Genomic DNA, 24,993 nt, shown 5'->3' with positions numbered 1-24,993 from the left:
ATGACCATACACATCCAGAGCTGCAGCGGCTGCTCCCACCAGTCTGGGGCATTTGACAGGTGAGTGTCAATTTAAACAGTGCAGGTACATGGAGGAAATGGAGTTCACAGGGCACCAGGCCAACTGGGAATAATAAACTCACGGAATTCATGGCCTGTGGTCAGCCCTTCTCCGTGGCCTAATTCCTGGCTGGGTAAGAGTCCCCTTGAGACAGCCTTGAGGAAAGTGAGTGAAACCTGACCTGAGCTGGTACCAAAGAGGAAACCAAATCCAAAAGAGGAAACCAAACCTAATGCACAGGGTTACTCCTGTGCTTCCTTGTGTTACAGAGAATGGTAAGAACAAGTCCCAGCATGAGGCACCACCTGATGCTCGATGCACTCTGGGGGCAGAGTGGCTGGAAGGCAGCCCAGTAGAAAATGACCTGGGAATGCTGGTTGGCAGTGGCTGAACATGTGCCCAGGTGGGCAAGAAGGCCAATGGCTCCTGGATTGTACCAGCAATAGCGTGGCCACAGGTCAGGGCAGTGATTGTCCCCTGTGCTGAGCACAGGTGAGGCTCCTCGAGTGCTGTGCCCAGTTCTGGGTCCCTTGTGACCAGAAAGACCTTGAGGGACTGGAGCAGGTCCAGGGAAGGGAATGGAGCTGGGGAAGGGTCTGGAGCACAAGCAGAGGGAGCTGGAAAGGAGCTCAGCCTGGAGAAAAGGAGGCTGAGAGGGGATCTTGTGGCTCTGCACAACTCCTGACAGGAGGGGACAGCCGGGGGGGTCAGCTCTGCTCCTAAGGAACAATAGGGAACAGCTTCAAGCTGTAGGGGTGAGGTTCAGGTTGGACATCAGGAGAAATTTCTTCACAAAATGGGTGTTAAGACATTAGGAAGGGGCTGGCTAGAGAGGTGACAGAGTCACTGTCCTTGGAGGTGTCCAAGGAGTGACAGGACATGGCACTCAGCGCACTGGGCTGGCTGACAAGGCAGGGGTTGGTCAAAGGTTGGATTCCATACCTCAGAGGTCTTTTCCAGCCTAAATAATTCTGTGAATCTGTGACAGAAAGACCTTGAGGGACTGGAGCAGGTCCAGGGAAGGGAATGGAGCTGGGGAAGGGTCTGGAGCACAAGCAGAGGGAGCTGGAAAGGAGCTCAGCCTGGAGAAAAGGAGGCTGAGAGGGGATCTTGTGGCTCTGCACAACTCCTGACAGGAGGGGACAGCCGGGGGGGTCAGCTCTGCTCCTAAGGAACAATAGGGAACAGCTTCAAGCTGTAGGAGTGAGGTTCAGATTGGACATCAGAAGAAAATTCTTCACAAAATGGGTGATTAGACATTAGGAAGGAGCCGGCTAGAGAGGTGACAGAGTCACTGTCCTTGGAGGTGTCCAAGGAGTGACAGGACATGGCACTCAGCGCACTGGGCTGGCTGACAAGGCAGGGGTTGGTCAAAGGTTGGATTCCATACCTCAGAGGTCTTTTCCAGCCTAAATAATTCTGTGAATCTGTGAGGATGTAAATAAATATTGCAGGGAGGCATTTCAATCCTGCACACGGGTTCTAAATGAATTAAAGGGAGGCAAGGACGCACAGCAAGGAGGGGTCTGGAGCTCCACCTGTGCCCGGCGTTTTTACCCTGGCCGTGCCCCGTGAAGGAGGGGCCACAACAGCAGCATTTAATCCAGTTCAGCATTTATCAGAAATGTCCAGTGCAGTTGCATTTTCTCCCACAAAAAGTGGGAGAGTCGACACACTTTTGTAAAAAAAAAAAAAAAAAAAAAAAAAAAAAACCCACCAAAAAACCCCAAACCTCTCAGATCATTCAAAATCCGCCTACACGGATGATGACAGCAGCTGCCTGCACCCCTGCCCGTTGCGATGAGCGGTGACCAGAATGTGGAACTAACGCGTGTTTATTTCTTTCGCCAAGCCCTACGACAGCTTTGCCCTGCGGGGAACATGGTAAACATCAGCTCCAGTGGCTCTGCCAGGCTCGGCCGGAGCCGGAGCCTGGTGCCTGCCTTCCTAAGCCTCTTCCAAACGGGGATACTTTTGGAGCAGGGCCCGGGGATCGCCCTGTTCCCCCTTGTGCCACCTCAGGCGCCCCGTCCCCTCGGGCTGTCAGCCCGGGCTCCTTCCCTCACTCGAGATGGCGCCGGCCGGCACCCGCCCCGCTCTGCCCTCACCCAACATGGCCGCCGCCCGCGCAGCTCGGCGCGCTGCCCTCATCAAACAGGGCGGCCCCCATTCACTCCCCATTGTGCCCGCCCTCCGCTCGCCCCGCGGCGGCTTCGGCGGCTTCAGCGCGCTGCACGCAAAGATGGCGGAAGCGATTGCGGGCGTTTGAATTCCAGGGAAGCCGCCAAATCCGCGCACAAAGGCGGCGGGCGCCGCGGGAGCCGCGCGGCCGATCCATGGATTCGCTGCCGGGGGAGGACCCGACGCTGCCGCTGGCGCTCGAGGGCAGGTACGGGGGAGCTGCGGGCGGGATGCGCGGGTGCGTGTGGCGGGGCCGGGCCCGCCGGCCGCGGACGGGCTCAGGGGGGCGAGCCCGCGGGCGCTGCGCTCTCAGCGCTCTCCTCCTTCTTCCCCAGCGTCCTCCAGCTGCCGGACATCTCCCGCGGGGACCCCCAGCCCGGCCCGCCCGGCGGACAAGGTGAGGCTGGATCGCGGCCGGAGCCCGCACATCCCTGCCCCGGCTCGGTGCTTCGCGCTGGTCCGCAAACCTGCGGAAAAAACCTCCAACTCACGCCAAAAAACCCCAAACCTTTCAAGTGATGCTCTTTTTAACGTAATTTAAGAGTTTTTAAGCGCCAGCAGCTGCTGCCGTCACTGCTGTGTGCTCGCTGCCTGTGGTCATCACGGCTTTCAGCCTTATATAAGATGATCAGCGGTTTTGTGCGGCGTGTACTTAAAATACTCGGAATATCCAGCGAGGGCACATTCTGCTCAGGGTTAGGGAAGCTGCACGCTGTGCATCATCCAGATCCTGCTCCGAGGATTTATTCTTGACAGCGCACCTCACATAGCCTGATTCCAGTGTACATCATAATTTAAGCGGGTGATGGAATTTGGGAGTTTTAAGTGATAGACGGCTTAGCGTGATCAGAATGGAATGTGGATACTGACATGTAATGTAAACAGGGCCAAGCAGTGCCTCTCTCACTTCCCTAAAGGTTTTGTTATGTTTAGGTTAGTGTAGACCTTTGCCAAATTGAAACCCTACTTAGAGAGTTTCTGCTGTCTGAACTTGTTACGTCTTTTTAAATGTCTAGTGGTACCAGATGTGGCAGAAGACACAGTCTCACCAGCTCGAGCTCGGACCATGAAAGACTATGAAAATGTAAGCAGAACTTTTAATGTAAGACTCAGTGACAGATTTATGGCCAAGATATTTCCAGCATGCTGGCTGAAGTGTTGACTCTTAGTTTGTTTCAGTGGATACACATCTTTTGGAGGTGTGACCAGGTGAATGTCCCTGTCCATGCTTTGAACCTCCATTTCTTAAGTGTTGCTTTCAAAATCTGAGGCAGGAGTTTGTTGTTCAGAGCAGCCAACTGCTGTGCTGAAGTTGTGAAACAAAATTGGCACCCTCTGCTCAGAAGTTCCTGCAGCTCACCAGAAACATCAGAACTTGGTTTGCACATCTGTTGCTGATTTATTTCAGGGAAGCATCAAGTTTATTTTCATTTAGGTTAGTGTGGGATTTGGCTTTTTAATTCATTGACTACAGTATAATGCCTTTTAGTATCAGTGTGCTTGGAATGCTTGTGTTGTGAAGTCTAGTATCATTGTGACAATTCTGGAGATAAAAGTATTTTGGCACTTAGTAGAATATAAAGGAAAACATTAGATTTTAAAAATATGTTAACTGTATTGCCTTTTTAAATTGAATAAGACAGCTGTTTATGTCTGCTTAATGCTGATTTGATTGGGCTGTGTTGCAGGACAACTTCCCCATTAAGAACTAGAATGTAAAACTTTTGAGGCATTTATTGTTGTGTGAAGAAGCTGTAGAGGGGAAGACAATCTAAAATCTCTGAGATGATTGCTACAGATAAAGGCTGTGGCTGCTGCCTTTGGGCTGTGTCAAGAGTCTGCTGTTTCTGTGCACTGCTGCTGCTACCTTTTGTGGCAATGCTGTGTTTGAAATGAGTGGTTCTTACAAACTCTTTCAGTTTCATGTGGCCTTATATGACTCCTGAGGAGAAAGCTCTGCTCTTTGCTCAGAATTTAAAGCTTGTTTTGGAAGGCCTTTGGTGAAGGATGTTTTTAACAGTCTGTGTCTGTTTCCCTTTCTCTTTTGTTTCTGTGTGTTGGCTGGGGTAGACAGACACTGCCTTGGCATTGGTATGTGCTTAAAGTCTCTTACTGTGATGTGTGCCAAAGACCTCAGTCCAGAATATACATTTTGCTAGTGGTTTACTGTCTGCAGGGTTCCTGGTCACAGGGAAAAAAATGTTGCAGAAAGAAGGAACAATCTGTTGCTGTTTGTCCTGTGTGATGCAGAGCAGGGGCCTCCCCACAGGTCTGGAATCCTGGTATGCTCAGACCCCTCACATTAAACTGAGCTGTAAAACTTCCCATGGGATGAGAACTTGCATGGATGCCAGCAGTGTAATGAAGCTCAAAGATCCATTGCCATGAAGGAAGAAGAATATACATAAAACACCAGTAAACTTATTTCTATAACTCTGTTATTCATACAGGCTGTAAGAAGGATGTAATGAAAGGAATGGGCTCTGGCCCTGTAGCTCAGAGAGAGCAGGATGGATGTAATGATCCTTAAGTGGGCTGAAAGGTGGATCCACGTAGGAAAGGTCCTTTAATGTTTATACCTGGAGAAGGTGCTGAGCTGGGTAATGTTGGAGGTGCAGGTTTTTGAATTATTTATGGAGCCCCACTTTGTTGCAGTATGGAGGTAACCATTCTATTATAGAAAACATGATTGCATGGGCAAAGTGAAAAGCATCTCTGAGGAGACCTTGTTGTGGGTAATGGTGTTCATGAGCAGAAAGGGTGATGGGGTAGCAAATAAGGGAGCTGGGTAATAATATTTGTGGGATTCTTTCTTGTCTCACCAAACTCTCTTAGAGTTTTTCTGTAAATTTAAAACAGCCTTTATAGTTGGAAACTTGTGCTGTGAAACCACAGCCACTGCTGACAGATCCCTTTTGAACAAAACTGGCTCCATGCAGACTTGGAAAGGAGCTAATCTGAGCTTGTATTTGCTGCCATGCTGTTCATACTGTGGGGTATTCTGTGCAGTATGTATATAATTGTCTTGGTTTTCATTCCTTTTGTTTAAATACAGAAATCAAAATGCACAAAGGAATTAAGACTGTGTCTTCAAATGCATAAGTTCAGACGGTTGCTTTTAAAATCTTTTTGCAGTGTGAGCTTTCTCACATTTTACATGTTTTCTTTCATTAAGCAATAACCTATAAATTGTCTGTGTGCTCTAACATTCATCCAAGACACTGAACATCAGAGATGACATTTGTTTCACTCCTTGGTTTATGATTGCACAGTCTGTTTCATTTGCCTTTTGAAAATATTACCCTTAAGCACTTTGGTTTATCTCTGTTGCCACTGTAATACTTGTAACAAGAGTTGTGAAATGCTGAATTCTTTTGAAATTATTTTTTTCTTTTGACTCAAATATATTGACTGTAGGGAGACTAATTAGAAGTTCAGCTGGTACAACTTCAAAGTGTTTTTGTCACTTGGACTTATTCTGAATGAGCAGGGATGCTGGGAATGATTTACTGACAGGTTGCTTCAGGTTGTGGGAGTGAGCCACAAAGTTTATGTAGGATTTTCAATTGCTCAGATGATTTTTACTTTTGTGAATAATGACAAGGCAGCTTTCTGGGCAGGGATTATTAAACTGAACAGTTGTTTGCAGATGCAGGTTCTGAGTGCAGTTACAGAAAGTAATCTTGGGTTTCACAAGCCAAATATTTTGGAAATTGTATTGCAAATAATTTTTACAAATAGCACTGTAGTGTTCTGGAAAAGCCTACATAAATATTTTATTAGTAGCTCTGTAACATATTAGATTTCCATTTGCTGAAAGCATCTGGCAGGGGACATAAGTCTTATTTGAATGAATGTTTTATGCTTCATCTCTTAAAAAAATTTAGAGGGAGACTCCTTTCTTTAATGAAACCATCAACTAAGTTATGCTTCTACAAGGAAGGCTAAAAGTGATAAGCAATTTTTCCCCAAAGAATTGCACTATGAATTATGGGATGGGATAAAGGTTTTACTGGTGTTTGTTTGGGCTCACTTGTGTGCTTGTGGCTTTTCTTGCTATGAATAAAGTTACCTGGGTCCTGTTAATGAAATTGCCTTCCGAGGCTTTTGCTTAGAAGATATTTCTGTTTCAACATGAAAATTGTATTAATCTTGTATTTTGTTCAAGTTCTATCATTTAGAAGAATTACTTAATGTTGTTAGATTCAAAAATCTCTCCTGAATTATTGTGTCAAGTCAGTCAGTATTTTGATACTTTAGGGAATAGTTCAAAGGGCACAAGGCTATTATATGTTTAATTAACTCCTTCATAATTGGACATACATGTGTGTCACCCACATGTATGAGTGAGTTTAACTGTGTCAGTGGAATTCTGGTCGTGCACTGGTGAAAGCAAAACTGTTGGAGGTTAGGATTTTTCCTTTTCCCCCTTTTTCTCATTATCTTTCTTCTTTCGCAGCAAATCACTGATCTGAAAAAAGAAAACTTCAACCTGAAACTTCGTATTTATTTTCTGGAGGAGCGAATGCAGCAGAAGTTTGATGGTCCCACTGAAGAAATCTACAAAATCGTAGGCATTTAGAAACATTTCCTGCAACTGTGTCTCTTTTTGAAGAGTTTGTTTTATTTTGTTTGCTTTTGTCTGTTTCATTTGACTTTTAAGTCTTTTTCTGTTATCGGAAATTTTGGTGTGATTATTTTATTCTGACCTTATCCTTTTCAGTAATAACTTAAATTTAAGTGACCTGAACAGGTGCCTTCCTCAGGTCTGTTTTCCATAATGGGATGGAAACTTGAGTCTCTCTTGATGCATATTTCAGTAGTTAAGAACATGAATTGTTGTTTGGGTAGATCACAGTTGCAGCTGAATATTGCTGCCTGGTCTTCTCCACTGGTGATTTTTTTGTAATTGCTGATGTGTTGAAATGTTTTTTGTCAGCTTCCTGGCCAAGGAGTTTTGTACAATTGCATCATAAGAGGTTTCCTCAAGCTATAAAAAAAAATAAAATCTAAAATTACTAAAAACCTCTGTAGTTGATAAAAGCAGGTTTTGAAAAGAAAATAATATATCCTGTACTTAAAGAAAAAATATGCTTTGAAACCCTAGAAATTCCCATACTGAAGTGCAGTACTCCCTATTAGAACAGTTAAATGTGTGTGCAGGGGATTTCTATTGCTTGAGTGCAATGGTCCTTAATGCTATTGATATTTCTGCAAGGCTTGAACCTTGCAAAATATGTCTTTTAACAGCTAGATGTCTATTCTTATCCCAATCATCCTTTGTATTTGCTGGTCCAAGCAAAAAGTAATCTACACACTGCCACTGACTTTTGGGATGGGTGATCTTCCAGTTCTTTCCAGACATTTTCATTCTTTTGTCACAGAACATTGAGCTGAAAGTTGAGATAGAAAGTCTGAAGCGTGAACTGCAGGAGAGGGAGAAGCTGCTCATCAAGGCCTAGTAAGCACCAGTTTATTTCTTGATGTCCATTACTTAGGATCTGTTTCTATGTGGTTTTTCCCTAATGCTTTAGGTATTGGAGGATCTAAAGGGCACTTATGTAGAAATGTCTGGTTCAAAACTAATCAAGGCTGGCAGCTGTTGATTGCCCTATGGGCCTCAATTGCAGTGGAATTTTCTTTGTTTTCCTGAGGAGCAGATGGATTTTGTTTATCTGTCCAGGTTGCTCAAAGGGTGTTGCTGTGCTTTGAAGGGAATCTTGCACGAGGTCATGCTAGAAAGAAAAATTTAGTTGGCAGTCATGAGCAAGTGGTCATCTGGTGTTGAGCAAGGAGACACTACCTGTTCTTTTCTCCCAAGGTGTTAACAAATACTGAAAAGGTAAATGGAGAGATCTCCATGTCTTCAGTGTATTCCAGTGCTGCTTGCTGTGCAAAACGCAGCTCTGCTGAAGGCTTTATAGTGTATTTGGAAGCTTTAGAAATAGAAAGGAAATATTTCACTTTTTCATCATACCCTAAAATGCTTCTTTATCCACTGTGCCAAGGCTTTTATGTGGAACTAACAGAGAGCACCCAAATTGCTGCGTAGTCTGTAGATGTTTGTATTGAACCTTAAAGTGATAAGTAGGTACAGAGAAGGTGGAAGATGCTTGAGCATGATCCATCAGCCACTGGCACCTGAAATGTGTTCCACATTGATATGCACTGGGATTTATGTCTGTGTTATTTCTTTCAGTAAGGCAGTTGAGAGCTTGGCCCAGGGTGGTGATGCTGAAGTGCAGCATGGGAAGGAGGCACAGAAGAGGATGCAGGAGATGGAGGAAATGCTGACAGGCAGAATAAACGTTCTGGAAGAGGTGAGTGACCACAGCTGAAGGAATAATAAGGAATCACTGTTGTCTTTGTACAGTTGTCTGAGAACTGATACTGTGCTCAACCTATGTTTTCATAATATGTTTTTTTATTTCTTACTATGTGTGCTTGAGGCAGTTTATCCCTGTATTTATTGCTGAGTTCTGGTTACTTTACAGAGGAATTGTAGTGTAAAGTCAAGGGACTTTAGGGAGGAAGAAGGAGGAATTTGCATGACCACTTATTCATTTTAGTGGAGCTGGGATTTCTGAAAGCATTCTTTGTGCTGTTGAATTGGTAGAGAAGTTCTTAAAGTGCTTCCTCTGTCCCAGATCAGGCAGTCAGGCTGGTGTTTTCCAGATCTGATAGGCTGAAGAGCAGATTTCCTGATCTCATGGGGATGGGGTATTCTCTGTAGCCCAAAGATATTGTTGGCCTCTGACATTAATTTTATTCTGCTTATGAATTCAAACACTGCAGTGTGGTTTTAGTCACAGGTTTACACAGCACCATGTAATTATATAGACCTAGGAGTGCTAACAAAGATTAATTTCCTTCAGAGTTCTTGATTGACAGGTAAATGTTGGCAAAACAGCTTTTCAGGAGAGGGGTTGAGTGGGGAAGTTCACTGGTGAAGGAGCTTTTCCTCTCCCTCCCCCAAAGAGATGCTTTTTAGTTTAGATGTGAAGGCAAGGAGGGGATTGGCTTGTTGGGCTACAAGGAGGCTTTTATTTCATAGGAAACTACATTGGGTGAGCACAGCAGGGAAGCTTGCAGTGTGAAAATGAAGATCTGAATCAAATTTGATGTAGTATCTGCCAAGTTGTTTTGTGTGTCTTGTTTTTGGTGTTTTCCATATCTGTGAGTTATGTCACCCAGAGGAAGTTGACTGAAATCTCTGGCTGTTATCTCCATTTCTTTTGCTGTTCAAGAGAAAAATGTCTGGTTCATACTTTATCAATTCCTGCACAATATTATAAATGATGTTGGAAAGAGTTCCAATTAGCTACAGCGAGCTTGGGAATATTAATTTTATTGAACAAAAAAGCCCTTCTTTAACCTCTTTCATTTAAGTGTAGCTATTTATTATGATAGTGGGAGGACAGTGTGACAAAACCATTTTATAATTGCTAAATCTAAAACCATGGCATAGGGACACTTTTGTTTCTTGTTCTGCTATCAGTTAGGGTATTTTTTATTTCTTTGAAACACATTTTCCTTTCTATACCACAGAAAGTGGATTAATCTTGAAAATGCAGACACAGAGTTCAGAAGCATTTACAAAGAACTTGAAATACTTGGTAAAAGTTCCTAAATTAAACATCCTGACATATGTTGGGTAGACGAAACTTCAGTATGTGAAAAAATTCATGAGCATTTAGTTCTTAGAGGCATCAGGATTGTATGTTTTAATTTCAGAATCTTAAAGCTGCCCAAGAAGAGGTGGGAAAAGCCCTTGCTATGACAGAGAAGGAGAAAGCTCTGAGAACTGCTGCTGAGCAGAAACTTGCTTCAATTATCAATGCCCCTGCCAAGGATGTGGACAAGGTTACAGAAGCTGAGAAGGACAGGTCAGAAGTGTTGCCAGTAATGTTTCTGACTGCTGGAATTCTTTATTGCTAAAGTGTGAAGAGTCAGCAGAGCTTTGGGTTTGATTAGTTTGGTCCTGCCCTTGGGACAGGAGAGTTACTGGCCACCCATGGAGTGAATGGCAACACAGCAACCAGTTTAGTGCTTTGTGGAGCAAAGTCATCTTTAAAAGTTCCCTGAAAGCCTGAAAGGGCCAGGATGTGTGAAACATAAGCTCATAGGTCAGGTTGGTAAATTTAATGGGAAAAGAAACACTGTTGGAAATACAATCCAGGATACAAAACATGGGGAATCAGTGATGGCATCTTTTGCTGCAAAGTTTTCATGTGCAAGACTCAGGTCTGCCAGAAAACATCATTCTTGTTTTTGGAATACTGGGAGTGTGAAGATGTGTATTGACAGAAGACAACAGCACTGACCTGACTTGTTTTTACTATGTTTTTTTTTTCTTTTTGTGAAATGAGAACCACTTATATACAAATTTAGATGAAACTGACTACTCAAGAGACGCTGAAGGCACATGAGGATGTGGTGTGTGGGCTAAGAAAGGAAATAGATTATTAATGTTTTTGTGTGTGCTGTAAAGGACAATGTAAGTAAAATATTGAAACTGAACTGTTGGTATTTGAAGTGGTATTGGAGGAAAATAAGAATGAGCACTTTGCAGATAGCTCAACCCTGTTTGCTTATGTTAAAGTTACAGCCCATTTTCAGTTTTCCAGGGTTATGAAAATCCTTAAGTTCTGCAGGTATTGTCTTGAGTCTTCACTGAGAGTTATATGCAAGATTCACTGCAATGACTGGAGAATTGGTGGTAGATGGTGCAAGATTAATACTTAAAATCTTGTAATTTTAGACTTATAGAGCAACTGAATATGTCACTGAAAAATAAAGAAGCTCTAATTCAACACCTTGAGAAGGAAAAGTCTCAGAGTGGATGTTCTGATGGGAACTTGCCAGCAGAAAAAATCAGAGAACTTACCATTGCCTTGAGGCTTGAAAAGGATAGTGAGATAGAGGTGAGGAAACTGCCTGATGAATTATATGTTATAAATCTCGTGGGGGGGTAGGATTTTAAAGGTTTTATGCATGACACTATATGAGTAACATCAGCCAACTTTTAAAAATATTATTTCCTCCTCCATTCTCCAGTTCCTTACCATTCATGGATTATGCTGTGGCTTGGTGGGAAATATTCATCCTTATTTATCCATTCCCTCAGTGAGAGGTTGTGTTTCCTACTGACTTGATGCCTGTGGAGTAGATAGAGTGCAGTGGCTTTACAGAGATATATGTTAGAAAAATCCTAGATGTTAATAGATCCCTCACTGGATGACATAACTGCTATAAAAGTTAAGAATGTGACTTGAGAATTTGTTCTTGGGAAGTGTCTCTGCTGTTATGGGCTGAAAAAAAAAGCTGTGGTAAGGGAGGTAGGCATAAAAAATACTCATGAAATAAAGTGCAGGTTTAAAGGTTTACCCTTTAAGTTACAAAAGGTACAAGAATCAGTCTTTTATTTCACTTGGCTCCTAAATAGGAAGACAAAGCTCCTGAAAGCTGGAATGTAGAAACAAGTCCTAGGGCTTGGTGTCTTCATTTTTTTTCCTATTGGTTATTCAAAGACAAAATTAAAGCTGGCAGAATTAAGAAAGTTAATTATGGAGGCTGTCAGGCATCTGAGAAATTTTCTTCCCTTTTGTTTTGGAACTTAATGTTGCTCAGCTCAGTACATGCACACTTTGCTGTCGATGTCAAAAATCTTTTATGATTGGGTTGATTAGAGGTAGTAAAAGTTTTCACTTCTGGGTAGTCTTGCAATTAAATCAGTCTGTGCCAGGAAAAAAAACCCCTGGTTTCACAAGAGTATTTGTGTGTCAAGGTGAAAACAGCATCATCTTTAATCATTTCACTGCAGGTGAGCAGAATGCATGTGATCATTTGGGGGCAGTATTGGAGAAAAAAAATCTGATGACTACCTTTGCAGAACTCTGGTTTTATATATGATTACTTTTTTAAAACAAATAATTCTGTAACCTCCCCAGGGAAAAGTGCTAATTAAAATCTCTCTTGATAAAAGCTTCTTGCTGACAAAGATAAATGTCACATAAAAGTGCACCTCTATTAACTCAGCAAGTGCTGTTGTTCTGTCTCATGCATGGAAGAACATGTTTTGATGGTTTTTGTTCTATTTTCTTTTTTTTTCTTCTTAGTTTTGACTGGCTTATTTTATGCCCAGGGTTTTTAAGCTCATTTTGCTTCACTTTAATGCTTAATAAGGGTATTTGTGTTAAGAATGAATGAAAGTAGCCATAACAACTGTTTTGTTCTTATAGGCTCTTAGAATGGAGCTTAAAAATGAGAGAAGTTCCTTTGAAAAAAAAATTCAGGTAAGTTCCAGTTTTGCTTCTGTTTCCTTGACCCCTTACAGTGTGTGTGGGGCTCCCTCTGTTATCTTTTCATAGGCACAGAGGCCTTGACTCCAGGGGAAGCAGAGCAGGTCCTCTGTTAAAATCTCTTTTATCTGAAGAAGACCCCTCCTGTTTTTTGAAGCAATTTTCAGTAAAGCTGATAGACACACTCATCAAATATTGAAGCTGATGCTTGTAGCCTGCTCCCTTCTTATACAATATTCCAGGCATTTCTTTAAGATGCTGCCTCTCATTTTGGGGACTGTATTTTATGTTGGTAATCTGAGTAATAAGCTCCAAGAACTCTGAGGGAGTGTACTTATTAATGTGCAGTTACAGTATCTCTTAGTGGGAAGTTAATGCAACTTTCACATAATCTAATTTAGTCACTGCAAGAAGAGCTACAAGAGAGAGAAAATGAGCTTGCTGTTGAAAAGAAGAATGGTTTGAAAAGGGATAAAACTATCCAAGGACTAACTGTTGCCTTAAAAGCAAAGGAAAAAGAGGTGAGGGTCATTGTGATCTTGCTGGTTTGTTGAGGTACCACGGAGTGGGGTGTGTGTGTGGCAGAGTCTGATCTCCCTGTAACCATGAGGAGGCTTTGAGTGGGTCCCTGTCACTGCTGTCACCTCTCCAAGCAGTTCTGCTTGTCTGCAATTTGGGCTCTTGGACTGGTGGAGAGAGGAGAAAGTATCAGTTAAGTATCTTCCTCCCTTAAGAGCTTGAAAGAAAAATGTTTTCAGCTGCATACTGATTTTTATCAGCTCTGAGCACCACTTAGAAGATACGAGGGGTATTTTATGTTGTTGAGTAAGTGGAGCTGCCAAAGGCAGCTAAAATGAGAGAGGTCAACATCAGCTGAAATTCAGATTGTGTAGAAGAGTGGGAAATACTTCACTTGAGTGATAGGCAGTCTAGTGAGTATGTAAGAGCAAAAATTTCTTTATATAAGATTTACTATGATGTATTTGGTGTTCTTGTAAGTGTTTTGTGTAGCTGGATGAATGTTTAATGAGATGGGGTAGAAGTTACTGCATTGCCATCCTTTGGAAATAACTCTTCCTACATAGTATTCATTTCACTTTATTTAAAGAATGAGGAGCTGGCTTCTGAAATTGAGGAGTTAAATGCTTCACTGGCTAAGGCAAGAGAGGCAACTCACAAGGCACATGTCCAAAAATTCAAGGTAAGAACAAGCAATTTGTTGTGATTTCCCCCATTCCTGCTTCTCCCTTCTCTGTAATTCCACACAGCAGGCAGTGCTTACTATCTTCGAAAGCAGAGGAATGGAAATCAATTTAAAATGTTGTTTTAAAATTCTTAATTTTTATTACTTTGAAAAAAAAATCCTAAATAAAATTTTTTGAGCAACAGAATGTTAAAATAACTTACCTTGTTTCTCCTTCTTGTTTTTTGGGTTTTTTTAACATCTAAACCAACTGTGAATCTTTAAGGGAGAAACGTGTAATATCAGAATAAGCTGAAAATAAAGACACAAATATCTGGGGAGCTGAGGTTATCTTGTATCAATCTTGAGGTTTTTTCCCCCAAAAGTATGGTGCCAGCAGAGGCTTCCTATTAGCAGAGTTGAACTGGGTTTGAGACACCTGCTTGGATTTATTTATACAATAAATGTGAAACCACTATTTATAAAATACTGGAATGTTATTTGTGCAAATGTGATTTAGTAATGCTTTTTTTTCCTGTGTGAGAAGGAGGAAAGGGACTTTTTAAAAAAGTTCTGAGTTTAAAGTGTGCAACTGATCCCTGCTGTCCACAGAGCCCACGCTGCAGAGTGAGTCCTGCTCCTCAGCACTCTGTTCCTTAGCTCCAGCCCTGGGCTGAGGGCAGCTCTCTGTGAGTAAAAGGTGCTGCAGAGCCCTCTGCTCTGACTCCAGGGCCAGTTGCAGCAGTGTGGTGGAACACAAAATAAATCTGTGCCAAGGGGAAGGGTTCAGTCACCATCCCAAAATGTGCAGCTGTGGCATTGAGGATGTGGGTTGGTGGTGAACACTGTGCTGGTGCTGGGTTGGCAGCTGGACTCCATCTTAAAGGTCTTTTCCAACCTTAATTCCGTGATTCCATGAAAGACTCAGTAACTTCCTGGGCTAGTCCAGATTGAAATTGGGCTCTACTCCAGAAATAGTTTGATGTAATTGAAGCTCTGTGAATCAATAGTACTGCCATGACCTTGTCTGCACTGTGGACTCCTTTGCATGTCAACCTTTGTCTCATTCTTTGTCATCTCAGACTTCCTCAGCCTGCACTGCAGCTGTGGCATTGAGGATGTGGGTTGGTGGTGAACACTGTGCTGGTGCTGGGTTGGCAGCTGGACTCCATCTTAAAGGTCTTTTCCAACCTTAATTCCGTGATTCCATGGAAGACTCAGTAACTTCCTGGGCTAGTCCAGATTGAAATTGGGCTCTACTCCAGAAATAGTTTGATGTAATTGAAGCTCTGTGAATCAATAATACTGCCATGACCTTGTCTGCACTGTGGACTCCTTTGCATGTCAACCTTTGTCTCATTCTTTGTCATCTCAGCCTGCAATGGATGTCCTGGAAAGTTTTGTTACATCACTAGAGGAAGTTTTCAGTGTTACACTTTCCTTGTTGGGTCATTTCACTGTTTCACTGTTCCCAATTCTGATACACTTGGAAGAGGGGCAGGCTTGTGGGATGCAATGGGGGTAAAGACTCCCACAAACCCCCTTGTGGAGCCTGAATGCTGTTGTGTGTTCCAGGGTGCTGCAGATTATCAGGCTCTGCTGATGGAGAAGGAGACCCTGCTGGCAGAGCTGCGCTCCGAGAACCTCACAAAGGACGCTGAGAACCGCAGGCTGCAGAGGATAATTAAAGTCACTGGGCAGGAGCTGAGTGATCTCAATTTGGAAAGAGAGAAAATGGAGAAGGAGCTGGATGAAGCACAGCTGCAGAAGAGCAGAAGTGACAAAACCATTAATGTTATTATCATATTTTTGCTTTATTTCCTAAAGTCTAGAAATCATTCAGTGCTTTAGCAGGTCCTTTTCTAACAAAATTAGGTTTTTAATTTGAATAACTTTTGGGAAGGAAATGCTGCCTAATGCTGTGTGTGAAGATTGAGGAAAATTCTGGCACATAATCTGCACAGAATAATATTATAAATATAATTTTGATAGGTCCTAGAAAAAAACCATTAACCTTTAAAAGTGGTGAATGGTTACTGTTGATCCAGTTTTTCTGATGGGAGAATCTGAACATCAGGATGATGTTTTTTTACATTTCTGCCATGTTTTTCTTGTTGCATGTCTATAGATTATCTTAAATTTCACTACTTAAACTTTCTTCTAATTGTGACCTGGAGCCAAACCTCAGCCTGCTCTCTGCTCTCCTAGCAGGGTCACTGTAAAGCCTGTATATTAAATAACTTCTGCTTGTAAAAGACCCAAAGCACAGGATTAATTGATCACAGTTTAACATAAAAATGAGGTGCTGTTCATTAATTCTGCTGCTTCATATTCTCTTGAGGGTTTTACCTTGCTGTGGACATTCAGATGAGCTCTCCTACTCCCAGCACTCACAGCTGATGCTACAAAGTGAATAACCAAGTTTCTCCTTTTCTTAATTTGAAAAAAGGATGCACCTTCTGCTGAGGCTTTGACACAAAACACTTCTCACCTGAATGCTTTGTCATGTGGATTTTGTTAAAGTCTTCTCACCATTGCTTCCAGGAGGGCTGCATTTGCATAATGAGCAGAGTCCTGCTTACATCCAGAGACTGATCCTCCTCAGTTAGGGATTAGTCTCCTGCTATATTAAATTACATAAAAGATTTAATGAGCCTGTCTTTATTCACTAGATGTTTTGGTTCCATTATTAAATAAGGACCTTAATAAAGCAGGGAGATGTGGAAATTGCTGCTCCTGCACTATTCCATAACACCAGCAGAGGGGTCTCTTAACCTACAAAAAAATTAAGTTCCTCTCCCCCTCCTACTCCCAATTTAACGCATTTTTGTTTGATTGTCAACTGTGGTTTGGCTGCCATCACAAAATCTCTATCTTTGGTGTGCTTTGAGATTTCTTTGGGGCGTTGAGGTTAAGGAGAGCGAGAACAGATCGCTGCTGTCAGTAAAACAGCCACAAAGAACATTTATTGATTTGAAGTATTTTATATTTAACTGTCTTCTCTATTCAGATTTTTTTTTCATCTTTCAGCTCAGCTAGAATATAACTGTACAGGAAAAATAGGAGTGAGGAGGGAGTTGCCAGGGGATTTGAAGTTAGCTGGATTACAGAAGCCCTGTTTGACTCCATTATGTCCAAGTTTTTCATGTAAATGATGAGTTCCTTGGGGAAAAGCATTCCTGCCAAAAGATGAGCAGTCTTATAAAAATTATATCCCTAACCTATTTCCTACTCCTTGCAGAACAGCTGCTTCAATTTCAGAGCTGCAAGTACATTGGATAGAACCACATTGCCTGTGAAGTGTTGCCCATTAAGTAGTAGATATGTGGGAGTTAAACAATATGCTGTGAGATTTTGCTCTTTGACAAATAGGAGACTGCTTTGGTGATCTGCTGCAAACTTTTTATGAGACAGCCTTAAAAACTCAGTTCTATTTATGCTCCAAGATGCCTATTCATCAGTGTTTCTATTTTGTTGAAATAAAGTTAGCAAAAAAAGTGTATAAACTGTAGAAAATGCCCTCAATCTCTGTAATGAACTGCTGCCCTAGCTCTTCACTCATTCACAGGGAAATTTGCAGTGACTTTCCATGTACTGTAATTGGGGTAAGGCTAATTTTTGCACATATTATTAAAAAACCCAAACACCCCAACAAACAACCCCCCTAAAATGTATTTCTGGACCTGCTGTAAACCCAGTGTGTCTGGACATGAATTGGGCATTACTGTCCTGGAAGGGAAGAAGGTGAAACTGAATCAAATACGATTGTTACACATGAGCTGATCATCCAGATCACAGACTTGGTCCAATTTTAGGAGTTTCCTGGATTAATGGGTTTAGATGTTCTTGAACCATGTTCCTGCCTTAGTGTGGGCAGCTTTGAAAGGTGTCTAAAAGAGCTTTCAAAGCTCTTTCTGTTCTGTGCTTTCCAAAAGCTGTTTTTTAAGCATCACTATCAAGCTGCTGTTAAACATCGCTTAAAGCTCTTTGGAACAAGAAACTTTGGACTTATTTTTGCACACTGTTGGTGAGGAATAAACATCTCGTCCCTTAGATGTTGCTCATGGCTGTTATGGTACTGTGCTTGTAGCAGGGATGGAATGCTTCTTCCTTGAGAGTTTTGTTCAAATTTACATGACTAAACACTTCACATATCCATTCTCTCTCCAGGCCTAAATGTAGACAGTTAAAGTGTATTTACTAGATATTCATATTTGATCAGTTGGTTAGGGAAATGCATAATAACTCATTAGGCAGAATTTATTATTTAGTCTTCCTAGCTGTAGTTTAGCCTGAGAGGAAGGTTTTGGAGCTTCACAACTTAATTATTCACCAAACTGGTTTTCATCTGACAAGGAGGGGGAGGCATCTGCTCCAGTCTTCTATATTAGAGTGTTTCACATTCATTTTTCTTAGTTCAGCTATCATTAATCATAGGAAAGTCTCTTGGGGAAAAGGTTGGCAGAGAGAATTGCAAAGTTTATGCTCTGAGAGCTGTAGGTACTATATTACCCTTGCAAGTCAATGTATAGAAACCAATAGATTTTCTCCCAGACAATTTGAGTGGTCAATGAGTTCAAGCAACTGCTACAGTGATGGATAGTTTGGTGTGTTATAGCATTCCAGCTCATGCAAAGAAGGTAATTTTCAGTTTCACCTTTAGCTTGCCTTGGGAAGGATTTAGAGAGTTCTGGGGGCAGAAATAGTAGAGGCAAAGTTATGTGCAAATTGCAAATCTCACCCAGGCTGTTCTACTTTTTCCACAATTGCATCCCTTGTCAGTCCAGCTCTTCCCATGAACCTGACCATTACAGAGTTCTGCTGTTTTAAGGCAGAAACCTGGTTTCTGCACCTGACAGGTGCTGTGCACCAGGACTGAGATAACAGGTACTGAGATGAGTACAGTTGTTGCAGCAGCATCTTTCTAACTCTGCATGTTTGTCGTCTTCAACCTGCTTATGGTTTTTACTAAGAGCCACAGAGTTGGTCACTTGAACTTGCAGGCCAGAGGAGAAGTCCCCTGAAGTTTAATTCCAGGTGATGTGTCAGTTAAAGCCTCTCAGTAATGTGATAGTATAAAAATGACATTTCAAAAAGCCAAGGAGTGACCTTTGCAGCACAGGAAATGTGATAACACTGCTCTTGAACCTTTGCTTCCAATTCCAGTGCTGTGTGGGAATAGGTTTAACGTGACCCACTCGAAGAGCTCCACAACTTGGAGCCAAAAGACTTTGCAATGATCAGAGCTTGCACTGCTTCCCACTGCAGTTTGTATTTATAGGCAGCAGTGAGGGAAAAACAGGAACATATTGGGGAGTTTGGGTATCTAGACAAAACTTGGACCTGATTCTGCTGTTCTTCAGTTTTCTTAGTCAAGCAAGTGGTTCTTTTGCTCCTGAAAAAAAATCAGTTTGTAGAACTAAGGGTCAGGGTGTAATCGTTCTTTGAATAACATTTGAGGGGGTTTTGGGAGCTGTTAGGTGTTTCTTAGCTGAATCCTGGAGATGAAGTTAAAATGAAGAAAGTAAACCAAAAGGCTTTGTAAATGACATTTTGCATTTAATGTGCAAAATAAACAGAAATAAAACACTGAAGTAATAAAGTGATGTTAAGGATTTGATGTGAACCTGCATGAAGCAAGGTAATTAAGTCAAGAAAAGGACATAAAACAGTTTGTAAAGAGACTACAATTAAAATGTCACTAGTGCTATTTCTTTGGACTTAGAATAAGAAACAACTATTAAATTTTAAATCCCAGCGGAGATAAAAATAAAGTTTATAAGTGACTACCATATGTGCAAACTATTTAAAGGGCTCATGGTACTTCACAAATGGGCCCTTTTGGGGAATAAATAGCAAACATTTATTTGAAGATGTAGGCTGTGTTACCTGGTTCTTTGGGTCTGAACAGAAGTTTAGATACTATAAAGTCTCTTGCAAGTTTTAATTGTTTAATTTTAGGTAACAGCTCCTTTGTTACAAGTTTCTACCTCTCTTCCTTCCACACAATCTGTGCAGTAGAGGCAGAGGAAAAGTTTATAAAATGAGGCTGGTGTCTGTGCAAGCATTTCCTCCTTCAGCTGACAGTGTTTAAACTTCCCAATCAACCAGCAAAAATGTTGGAAGTGACTCAAAACATTGGTGGTGGGAGAGAAGGTGGAAGGACAGAGAAGCCACGTTGGAAATCTTCCTACTGCCCTGTGCTCTTAGATATTTTCCCCTCTAACTATGAGCTGACTAAAAATTCCATGCTAATAATCTCATACATTCACATAGATGTAGTGATTGTCCTGGTGCCTAGCAGAATGTAAGGAATAGGATTTGCTTGATGTTACTTCTTGGGACCCAAGGCTTTGTCAGGTGGCCAGCCTTTGAAACCCCATGGATTGCTGTGTACAGCTCCTTTGTTACAAGTTTCTACCTCTCTTCCTTCCACACAATCTGTGCAGTAGAGGCAGAGGAAAAGTTTATAAAATGAGGCTGGTGTCTGTGCAAGCATTTCCTCCTTCAGCTGACAGTGTTTAAACTTCCCAATCAACCAGCAAAAATGTTGGAAGTGACTCAAAACATTGGTGGTGGGAGAGAAGGTGGAAGGACAGAGAAGCCACGTTGGAAATCTTCCTACTGCCCTGTGCTCTTAGATATTTTCCCCTCTAACTATGAGCTGACTAAAAATTCCATGCTAATAATCTCATACATTCACATAGATGTAGTGATTGTCCTGGTGCCTAGCAGAATGTAAGGAATAGGAATTGTTTGATGTTACTTCTTGGGACCCAAGTCTTTGTCAGGTGGCCAGACATTGAAACTTGCTGTGCTTTCAGGGGTGGATTTTCAGCTGGAGTGGGACAGATCTGTGGGGCTGCAGAGGAGGGCTGGGATTGTGGTTGGTGCAGCCCAGGAGCTGCTGCTCTTCCATTGCAGCATTTCCTGTTGGTCCTAACAGATCTTGGGGTCCTTGGGACTTGCTGCTGTGTAGAAGCTGTTGAAAGAGATTGTTCTTGTGGTTTAGGAGCAGAGTGTCCACAGTTCTCTGCTGGGAATCTAAGATGTGAAGGAAATGCAGCTAATCTTGGAGCTGCAGGAAGTAATTAACTGAGCCAGAGTCAAGATCAAGTTCTGTTCATCCCTTCTGATCTTGAGCTTGACCTGGTTGGTCATTTGAAGTTTCTGTTCTTGTCAAAAGAAAAAAGTTTTAACATTTCTGACCTTTTGTTTGATGCCAAAGTAACCAGTGTGCAACAATTTTCATGGTGTGATGAGAAAAAAGGCAAATGACAAACTGAATCACCTGTAAGCAATTTTCTCCTATTTCTAGCCAGGGAGTAAATTGACTCAGAAGTGAATGTTCATTCTGACAACATCTATGTGCATAATATTCCCAACAGCCTTGGAGACCAGCCATTCTGTATGAAAAGCATTTAAACAACAACTTAGATTTATGGAAGAAAATACTGACATCTTATCTGAAAGTTGTTTTTTCTTTAATTATATTCATTGATGCCAAGAGAAAGTGGCTTCAGTACATTCTTCAGTGATAGTGTGGGTTGTTAGTCTTAAACTTTCTTTAAAGTTGATTTGCTGCATATTCAGTTTCATTTTTTTTGTAGGACCTAAGAAATCAACTAGAGAAATTACATGGTGAAATGTCTGAGAAAGAAAAAGCAGTTGAACACCATTACAATATTCTTTTGAGTGAAAGCAATCAGAAGCTGCAGAGCCAAGAACTTGTTATAAGGCAGCTGACAGACAGTGTCAATCACAAGGATCTGCTGCTTGAGGTAGGTAGACTTACTCTGAAATGAAAAAGGGAAAGTTATCATTTGATTTTGTATGGGGAATTATTCCAAAATCACGTTTGTAGTTGGAGTTATTGTTGATTTTGAAGATAATCCTTCACTTCTCATAATACTGTGTTTGCAGAACAGACCTGTAATTACAGAGTGTGTGGCATTCAACAGGATTTCTTGTTAGGGTTTTGTGAAGCATATGGACAGAGGGGGAAGAAAGCTTTACTAATACTTATGTAGGATTGTCACTGTTGTAAAAGCTCTGAAGTGCTCATGATTTTCAGTTTATTGTGCACAAAGTGGAAATTGAGGAATAGATACTGGAATATTTTATCTTCTTTTCTGGGAGCCCCAAATGTCCTGTATGAGAAGGTTCCTGCCTGAATGGTAACAGGCCCCTGCTCAGTGTTCACAGAGTAAAAAAAGTAGTGGTGGTATTCAGCCAGCAATGCAGAGAGGAGTGGAGGTTGCTCTGTACCTGGAGACAAAGCCTTGACTTCATTTTTTAACACTGAAAAGGTTGCACAGGTGGGGAAAGCTTCTGTGTATCTTTTGGTTTTGCTTCTGGTGTCTTAAATTGAGCTGTTTTTTCAAGGTGTGTAAGTAACCTGTTCCAGGTCAGCCTTGGATATTCTTCTGAATTTTGTTAGGTTTTGTATTTTCCAGTTTCAAATTAGATTACATTTTGTAAAACTGTCTTTTTTTTTTTTTTGTTAGAGACTTGATGGAACAGTTAAAGAAAAGGATGCAGAGCTGCAGGAGCTCCAGAATAAGTGCAAGAACCTTTTAAGAGCTAATGAAGAACTTGAACTGAAAAATGAGGGTTTAGTAGAGGAGAAATGTGCTGCACAGACTCAACAGTCAATTATCAAGATAGTCAGAGAGCTGGAGGTGAGTTTTGCATAGCTGATCATTTGCAGGTAAGTACCTGAACTTCAAATTGAGGAGAATTTTGACTTTGGCTTCACAGCTGTGGACTGATATATGTTGTAATTCACCATGCTTTGTGCTCTGATGAATTTATATGGCATCACTCAATTCCCTGCTTTCAGATGTTTTGCCTGCCATAAAGAGATAGGGGTTTTTTGGTGGTTAAGGCAGACATAATTCACTGAGTGGGAGGATATCTGCCTTTCTGGAGAGAGGTGCAGAGAGGAGTTTGTGTACTTTGGATGGATAAGGGGAAAGATTGCACAGAGCTGGTGACCACAGGATATAAATGGAATGTGAGGATAAATACAGGTAGGAGTGAAAACATGTCCAGGGCAAGAAGAAAACTGCTTTAAGGCAAAGAAGAACTTATAGAGAAATATGTATATTAAAAAAGGATGAGCAATATATGCCCATTACTTTATTTGATGCCATGAATTGAAAAGACTTGTACCTGAAGTGAGAGGTCAAAATTTTAATTTTAGAAGTACTTCCTTCTCTCTTTACCCTCCATTCTGCTCCAGCAAAAAGAAGTCAGGTACTGTTAAATTTTTGAATCACTGCCTGACTCCATCAGTGCATCATGGTGTACAGATCATTGAACAAATGAGCTGCTTTTGAAGGTACATTTCTTGTCTCTTTTTGTGTTGTTTGCAGCCTGGTGTGTCAAGGTTTCTAAAAGCATCAGGCAAAGTTAAAATAATTAGACTGGTACACAGAAATGGTGGAGAAAGCTTTTTCATTTCTTTGATAATATGTCAGTCATTAACGAGACTTTCTCAAGAGTTCAAAATAAAGGGAGCCAATGGCAAAGGAAACAGAAGTGCAGTTTTGGGTCACATTCTGAGCAGTCTGGTGGTGAGATGATGAATGTAATGGGCACTGTAATTAACCATGGGAGAAACAAGAACATGTGGAGTCCTGGTTGTGTGACCAGCTCAAAGGAAAGGAGCTGCAGCCCTGTTTGCCTGGGCAGCAGTGAGGCTTTATCCCAGTACATGTGAATGTGCAGACACAGAAAATGGTCTGGGAAAGGCTGGGGGGGAAATTCCACTTCTGCACAACAAACTGCAGTGCATGCACCTAACTTCTGTCACAAAGGGACCTAGGATGGAAAATCACAGGGAATTAATGGAAATCAAACACTGCCTTGCCTGTGTTGCCCTCACTCGGTTCAGGTGGATAACCAGGGCAGGAGCAGTGGCAGGCAGTGCAGGCAATCACCCAGACCCACCTGCTAATCACAGCTCATTCTCTGCTGCCGTGCACTCAGTGACTGAACAATAGCTAATCACAGCCCATTGTCCTCTCGGCTCAACCTCTGTGTCACCTATCTCCTGTAAGGACCCACTTGGGCATATTAATCAGCAGTTTTTGGACACAGATTATCCAGAGCTCTGCTCTCATTGGCTGCCTGGCGCTCTTGGATGGCTTTGCTGCGCTGCACTGACTCTCAACAAACCCACAGCTGGATCCTCCCCACCAGAGGGGACAGAAACCAGGCTCTTCAGCCTCACTGATCTTTTAAAGTTGATGAAATTGATTGGAGAGATACTGAACTTTTCTCTCTTTCAGCATATCGTTGTACTTTATTTTAATATAATGATAAATTTTAAAGTAACCAACACCCAAAGCTCTGCTGTGTGCCTTAGCCAGGCCAGGAAAGATAAATTATAGGTTCTACTTTTGGAGTTTGGATTTTTGAGCCATTGTCATGGTCTAGAGAGAGTGAATGAGGGCATTGATAATTAGGGGAGTCTAGTAACTTCTGACTTGGGGAAGTCTCAGAGTTAAATGTGTTTTACAGACAAGGAATTTAGAAATTGGAAGAAATGACCAAATTCTAGTGATGGATGAATGAATGGAGCAGTGAGGAGGTATAGCTAATATCCTTCTCTGAGTCATTTATCCTTTAACCTTCAGAGATTTTGGAATGATCCTGAGGGTTGTTGGAAGCAGGAGAACATTCAGTGAGGCAACCAGATATTCTTGTGACGTTGCCAATAAGTTATTTATTGTGGGGGTATAAACCTCTTACTTTCATTGCTTACAGTCTAAGGAACCTTTAATGAAAATAAGTTATGTTTTCCACTATTGCTGCTTAGGAATAGTATTTCAGACTTAAATATAGACTTTAACATATTAGATTGCCTCCTTTCACGGGAATATAAATCCTTCACTGCAATATGGTCCTGGATGTCTTGCAGCTATCTCCTCTAACACATTTTCCCTCACACCATGTGTCAAGAGGTTTAATGTTTCATTAACTCCCACAGCATTTCAGTCTATTTAAGTTACAGAGCTGCCTTATGTTTTGTGTACCGTCGGGGAGTTGATTGAAATAATTCACTCCTACGCGTTATTTAGAAATGACAGTAATAATGTACAAAAAAAAGGGATGTTCATGCTCATCTCCTCATCCTTATTATTCATGAAAGATTCTGAAAAAATCAGGAACATTTCCTCGTGATTTTGCTAACCTTTACCTAGGTAGTTGAATTTAGAATTTAATAATTTGTGTATAGCCTGTGACATTTGGAATTAAGAA

General features: G+C 41.6%; 1 protein-coding gene across 9 annotated transcripts in view; it reads left to right on the top strand.

Annotated features, from left to right (window-relative positions):
• The first annotated feature begins 1,852 nt into the window (after positions 1-1,852).
• The window catches only part of CDK5RAP2 (CDK5 regulatory subunit associated protein 2), a 71,759-nt gene continuing 48,618 nt past the window's right edge, over positions 1,853-24,993 (top strand). The window contains exons 1-14 of one of the 9 annotated variants that reach the window (XM_039720140.1): positions 2,269-2,449; positions 2,577-2,638; positions 3,258-3,325; positions 6,701-6,811; positions 7,626-7,702; positions 8,441-8,561; positions 9,976-10,127; positions 11,003-11,165; positions 12,483-12,536; positions 12,944-13,063; positions 13,651-13,743; positions 15,301-15,519; positions 21,336-21,506; positions 22,233-22,406. In XM_039720140.1, coding sequence (XP_039576074.1) covers positions 2,397-2,449; positions 2,577-2,638; positions 3,258-3,325; positions 6,701-6,811; positions 7,626-7,702; positions 8,441-8,561; positions 9,976-10,127; positions 11,003-11,165; positions 12,483-12,536; positions 12,944-13,063; positions 13,651-13,743; positions 15,301-15,519; positions 21,336-21,506; positions 22,233-22,406 — 1,638 coding nt within the window. In that variant the 5' untranslated portion in view covers positions 2,269-2,396. Of the gene's footprint in view, positions 2,450-2,576; positions 2,639-3,257; positions 3,326-6,700; positions 6,812-7,625; positions 7,703-8,440; positions 8,562-9,975; positions 10,128-11,002; positions 11,166-12,482; positions 12,537-12,943; positions 13,064-13,650; positions 13,744-14,337; positions 14,415-15,300; positions 15,520-21,335; positions 21,507-22,232; positions 22,407-24,993 lie in introns of those variants that run through there. The other 8 variants (XM_039720135.1, XM_039720136.1, XM_039720137.1 and 5 more) reach the window with 8 other exon arrangements.

Source organism: Passer montanus, unplaced genomic scaffold (genome assembly GCF_014805655.1).
Source record: "Passer montanus isolate IOZ18808 unplaced genomic scaffold, ASM1480565v1 scaffold43, whole genome shotgun sequence".
Taxonomy (NCBI): Eukaryota; Metazoa; Chordata; class Aves; order Passeriformes; family Passeridae; genus Passer; species Passer montanus.
The sequence above is the reverse complement of the archived record's forward strand: the minus strand, read 5'-3'. Positions and strand labels throughout refer to the sequence as shown.